The 6,210-nt window shown below is 33.0% G+C and overlaps 1 protein-coding gene across 1 annotated transcript; it reads right to left on the bottom strand.

Moving 5' to 3' along the window:
• Window positions 1-4,396: 4,396 nt before the first annotated feature.
• On the bottom strand, window positions 4,397-5,893 carry LOC149576433 (ethylene-responsive transcription factor WIN1-like). Its single transcript, XM_089815746.1, has 2 exons — window positions 5,778-5,893; window positions 4,397-5,261 (listed from the first exon to the last, which is right to left on the bottom strand). The coding sequence occupies exons 1-2, from the start codon at window positions 5,873-5,875 to the stop codon at window positions 4,817-4,819; spliced, it is 543 nt and encodes a 180-aa protein (XP_089671872.1). The 5' UTR covers window positions 5,876-5,893; the 3' UTR covers window positions 4,397-4,816.
• Window positions 5,894-6,210: the final 317 nt, after the last annotated feature.

Here is a 6,210-nt window from a genome sequence, read left to right on the forward strand (position 1 = left end):
TTAGAGAATTGATGCAGGATAAGGAGATCAGATTGGAATATGTCCATACAAAGGAACAAATTTCTAACATATTCACAAAGCCTTTACCTAAAGATACATTTTTGTATCTAAGAGGTAAGTTAGGGGTCATTCCCCTATCTGAAGCTCACTAAAATGAAGTTTTAGTGATGCATCAATAGGTATCAAGTTGTAGATCTTTCAATCGATGCATAATAATCATGAAAATATTGCATATGAATCAGTACATAAGGTACATTGCTATTCATTTGATTTGTGTTGTCTTTGGCATGTGTTTTCAAAGAGGGAGAGTATACTATCATATCTTTCTAAAATTTGAATTTGTTTGGTGAAGATTTTGATGATTGTAAAGAAGCTATGTAATTCCTTCACAGATGGAGATTATTGTATTTGAGAAGTTTGTGGAATGAAATGTAAGAGGGAGAGACATTCTATCAAAAAAGACTTATTTTCAAATTTAATTCTACTATGACATGTTGTGTTGCCATCAATGCTAAAGATGGAGATTGTTGGATACCATTGTTCAATTGTGTGTTGTCTTTGATGTTACACAAATGTTATATTAGTTAACAGTTAGAGTCTACCGAGATCAAAATGTTAGCAAAGAAAATTATAGAGTCTATCGAACATTTCTAGAGGTTACACTGTGAAGATAGTTTTAGAACTACCAAGCTCATTCGGGCGTCAAAGGATTCTAATACAGAGGTTAGTGTTAACCAAGCTCCTAAGGTTAACAAAAGAAAGTTAGCTTCTACCAAGCTAACAAGGTCAGTGAAGGAAAATCAATTCTTACTGAGTTCACTCAGTCTCCAAAGGATTTTGCAGAGTTTGTAGTGTTTACCGAGCTTCACCTGGTTAGCATTGGAAATCATTTTTGGAGTAGTATTTATAGAGTAGGGTTGGCTAATGAAGGATTTCATTATTTTTGGAAATAAAGCTTATTTGTTTCATGTAATGTTTGTAGCCAACTGATGTATTGTTTATTGGTAAATGAAACTTGTAAATTAGCCAACTTGACAATTTGTAATGTATAAATAAAAGGTCAAGTTGTGATTTCAAATGTATGGATGGATGTATGAATGAGTGAGTATGCAAGTGAGTTGATTGTGAAGAGGAAGTGTAAGTGAATTTTGAAGAAGGATCAGATATCCTTAAGGAGCAGCAAACTTGTATTCGATTAGAGAGGATCTAGTGAAGCAGAGCAGAGATTTGTATCAATAAAGTTCACTGCATCTCACTCAGGTCATTTATTGTTACTTTCTCACCATTGTAGTAGTAATTCCTAAATCTCTTAATAGAGTTGCTCTAATAGCCATTTTGTAAATCCTCTAACAAGGTGGACAGTTCTACTGAATTGTTCTAAAGCCCTCTAGCAAGGCCACTTCTAATAGGGTGATTGAATCCTCTAACAAGGTCACAGCTAACAATGTGTTTTGTGACCTTTAACAAGGTTGGCTCCTAATAGGGCTCACTTTAGAAGAGTGAAAATTGGTTGCTTGTTACTTGGTGGTTTTTCCCATATTTGGTTTCCACGTTAAATTTGGTGTCTCTTGTGTTCATGTTGTTTACCTTTGCATGCATGTTAATAATTTTGAATGCTTAAAGATCAATAACAAGTCAATCTACCGAGTTACAACATTTTAGTGTGTGGCTACTGAGTAACTGTAGTAACTAGTTATTTAACACATCTAAGGGATCTATGGATTTGTTTTTGTGGTAACTAATTCACACCCCCTCCCAAGTTACTCTATCTATAATTCCAATAGTTTGAACTAAAAGACTTATTCCCAGATTTTAATGTCTCACGACTTGCAAGAAATGAAGGAAACCAACCACCACTTGGAGGCAATCTATGATTAATCTATTCTAGCTCGATATGTAGTTCATTTCAAGACTTGTAGGAGGAATAACCATTTCTTTGAAACTTGAATCAATCCATGATCCAAGTCCTATTTTGATATTGATGGAATGTAGTCTTATGAAAAAATCCAAAGTTTATCATTCAATAAACTCGATTCTTTTCACTCCTTAATTTGCAAAGTCAAAGATGTAGGGTCTAGGAGGTGGAAGATGGAGATGATGTTACAAGCTCAAGTCTAGGACTTCAAAAAAGATCAAGCTACACGAGGTGTGCTTCAAGTTTCAAGGCATCCAAATGAGGAGAAGATACATCATCAGAGTGTGATTAAGATTCAAGATCAAGCCAAGCATAATCACATTAAGACATTTTTAAATACAATCAAGTTCAAATTAGGTTGAGGTAAAAGTTCAAGATGGAAATTCAAGTTAAGGCATGAGAAATATCTCAACAGATAGAGAAGACTAGCAAGATGAGGCATTTGAGAACATGGGCCTGCACATTCATCCTCAAGAAGTTGATAGTTTTAGAAGAGCTAATCAAAGTTAGAAATGTTGAGAGTTACTTTCTAATAATTGACAAAGAAATATTTGCAATTTTAATAGCCACATTGCACAAACCAACATTCAAAACACATCTTCTCAAATGGAGCTATAGGATAAGGATGATGAGGTGGCACCAAGTTGTCTTCACCAATCAGAAAATTCAAATTCAAGTAGAGTTAATCACATTATACCAAGTGTCATTTTCTCATTTGTTGAAAAATCATTGTAATTTTTTTACTAGCCCACAATGTAGCGTGCTCATGTAATGGGTTGTAAAAGATATGCATTGACAAAATTGAATATGATTTGAATGTTTCCAACTAGTTGGAAGAAACTACTGGATTTTGTTGTGAGAGAAATTAGCAATGTGCATATCTCTAATATATTTATTTAAACAGTTGAGATTGCTTCGAAATCATCTTCACTATTTAGAGGTTATTTTAGCAGACACTAGTTTTATTCTTCCATCCACTAAAGTTTGATTTTTGATGTGTTAAAATTGTTTTATACATATGTCTACGAAGAATGAGTTATTGTTTAATCATATTTATATAATTAATTTCTTATTTTATATAGTTATTCATTTAGTTAAATCATATTTTCTTATTTATTCAAATGCAATTAATTATTTGTTTTCAATAAATAAAATTTTATTTTTCATTTCATTAACTAATTTATTTAAAGAGTCTTTTATATATAATTATGATATTGATCATGTTGATTGAATCTATGGTAGAAGATTATAGTATAATCCACACATAAATGAAGTTTCAGACACTTGTAATGCCTCACTTGGAGATCCTTGGAACAAGGATAAATTTAAGCCAACATAAAAAAAGAAATTTAAGGTATGGATGCACGCGATAATAGACATACAAGGATCACATAGATCACAATGGAAGACTAAACAAACATCTAACACCAGTAGATCTCTAAATGTCACTATTGACCAAAATGACAAACTACGAAAGTCACAAAACACATTCAAATACAAAACATCTCAAATTCAAAAGGTCAAACACTAGGGTTCAAGACCTCCTCAATGGGTATCCCAACCACCTCTCAAAACCTTATGTTCAAGTCGAAAAATTCCTGTTGATCACATGAGAAGGTTTTTTCATAGACCCGAGCGATATTTCTAAACCATGATGGGTGATACTGGAGTTATTTATTTAAAACTAGCTAGAAAACCAACTTTTTGCACATTAGAATTGATAAAAAGTCAGTTGCATGGGATAATCTTTATGTCTTATAAATTTTTTTAAAACTAAGTTCACACACCTTGCCAAATATGCAAAATTTTATTAAATATATTAAATGTGAGAATAAAAGATCTAAAGCATACTAAAAAAAATGCAAAATTAATAATAAGTTTTTGAGAATGTTTATCAAAATTTTAATGAATTTTTTATGACACTAATTTTAAATTGATTGAGAATATACCACTTTTGTGATGGTTAAGGAGGCAAAGATTTGATAATGTTTCAATATATTATCTATAAGTTGAGGATAATTTAATACAAATCTAGCTTGTTGAGATTCAAATAATGGTTTTTAGTTAAGATTGTGCTTTTGTTTTTTGTTAGTTTTAACATTATAAAATGATACTAGGGATGTCGAAATGTCATGTAGGAAGTGGTGGGGAAAGGGGGAGGCGGATAAGGATTTTATCATTGTGCTATTTAGTCTCTTTATTAACAACCGAATTTTATCTCAAATATAATATCATACATAAGAGCCAAGCTCAAGCTTTCAAATATAAGAACTAAGCTCAAGCTTTCAAAAATATAACCTAACATAAGATTATTATAATAAGATACTAGGAATGTAAGTGTGGCATGGAGATGCAAGATGAAAGATTGCCATTATTGTTTTTGTTAATAAAAATTTCATTTCTACACCGAAAAAAAATCAATCACTCATAACAAAGTATTATTTGACACCAAATAACAACACATGCCATCCCATTCTTCTTTTTCAAAAGTAAAACACAGGTTTAGTTTTATAAAACAACTTTTCCTCTTAAAGAACTCCTATTACAAATGATCACTTACTTCTTTTCCTACTCTATTTTCCAACTCTATTTGTAAGACTACTTTTTAACTAAGAAGCCGTCTGGCTCAGCACAAAATATCTACTTCTGTTGTAGTTCAAAGTTCCAATAATTTGTGAATTTAATTTTTTAACAGTCTATCTCATTGAAGCTCGAGTTTTTGAACTTAAGATGGTACCCAACTCCTCTATATTCTCCACTTTCTCTTTCTTCAAATCACTACCTACAAGTTTCTCCTACCTACTAAATGTTCCTCACCAACTCTTCTTACCTACGCATAAAACAATGACAAAGCATTTACATGCAAGATATTGATGTTATGTTACATGGCTCAATAGTGTTTCACGGTTCAAGAAGCTCCTCTATCATCTCTGAAGCTATGTCCTCATCTCTATCATCATTCACTTTCAATGGAGGAACTTCTATTTTCACCACCCAGTTGGACTCATCTCCTCTTTCACCACTCACTTTGTTTTGCCAGATTCCCAGTTGATTGGATTTCTCATTGTCTAACTTCAAGCACACCAAGGAACATATGGAGTCTCTTTTCTTAGCAGCATATTGCAGCAAAACCTTATTCATGGAGGCCATATTGAGATGGTGGAGCTTAGAAATGGTTGTTGTGGACAAAACTCTTCTCTGCTCAGAATTACAATCAGCATTTGCATGAATATGGGGAAGATTTACAGTGCCTGCACCATGGCCGCGTACAATAACTGCGGCTTCATCGTATGCACGAGCTGCTTCTTCAGCCGTTTCATAAGTTCCGAGCCATACCCTCTTCTTTCTGAAACCATAAACATGTACAATTTCAGATAAGCCACCTAAACAAATTCAAATCTAGATAGAGTATTTGTTAAACTAAATCAATCTATATCTTTCAAGCCATACCCTCCTCTTAAACCTATGACACCATCAGTAAAGACCCACATATAATTCCATTAAAAGGTCTAAATTAAGTGAAGATGTTGGTTTAGATTTTATTGAAGAACTAGAAAGAATACAAAACAGTACTTTATGAATCAGATTGGGTAGAGATTGTTTTCATCAACATTTCGAATCATATTCTATTTTTTTGTCTGCCCAACTCTTAATTATCATTGGATGACAATCCAAAAAGCCAATAACAAGATCCTCATCAACATTTCAAATTATATTCTGTTTCTTCATCTCCTGAAGTCTCAATTATCATTAGGCGACAATCCTATAAGCTGATGAGAAGATCCTATGCAATCTCAATCCAACAACAGTTATCATTTGTTAAAACCTGAAATCATTAAAACCCTAGTGCTAAAGAACGTACAAGACTGGATGGCGAATCTCAGAAACCCAAGAACCCCAATTGCGTTGTCTAACACCACGATATTTCAATGGCTTGCCCATTTTCGTATTAGATTTCATAGCCCATAACAATACTTTTGTGAGTTAATGTATTTATAAGAGAGTTCGAATGAAGTACATAACGTTACTAATATGTAAGTTGGGCAGTTCAAATCCGACTATAACATTGACAAAAAATAAATAAACGTGAACTCCATTGAATCATACCGTGAAATGGTCCTACGGATTTGTTGTAGGACATTTCCAACGCTTGTAGTGTGACAGTAGAGATCCAAATGATCCCCTAACAAATAAAGTCATGACACTTGTGAGCACACTTAGAAATATGTCCGTGTATTTACATTTCTCACCCAAAACCTAGTTTTCAACCGGAGCCCATTTGGAGAAGATGGAGG

Source organism: Cupressus sempervirens, chromosome 1 (assembly GCF_028749045.1).
Source record: "Cupressus sempervirens isolate cs-2001-9-10 chromosome 1, ASM2874904v1, whole genome shotgun sequence".
Classification (NCBI taxonomy): Eukaryota; Viridiplantae; Streptophyta; class Pinopsida; order Cupressales; family Cupressaceae; genus Cupressus; species Cupressus sempervirens.

Coding starts and splice junctions, on each gene's coding strand:
- LOC149576433 (XM_089815746.1), bottom strand. CDS start 5,875: ATGAAATCTAATACGAAAATGGGCAAGCCATTGAAATATCGTGGTGTT. Junction 5,262..5,777: donor GAGATTCGCCATCCAGTCTT/GTACGTTCTTTA, acceptor TTATGGTTTCAG/AAAGAAGAGGGTATGGCTCG.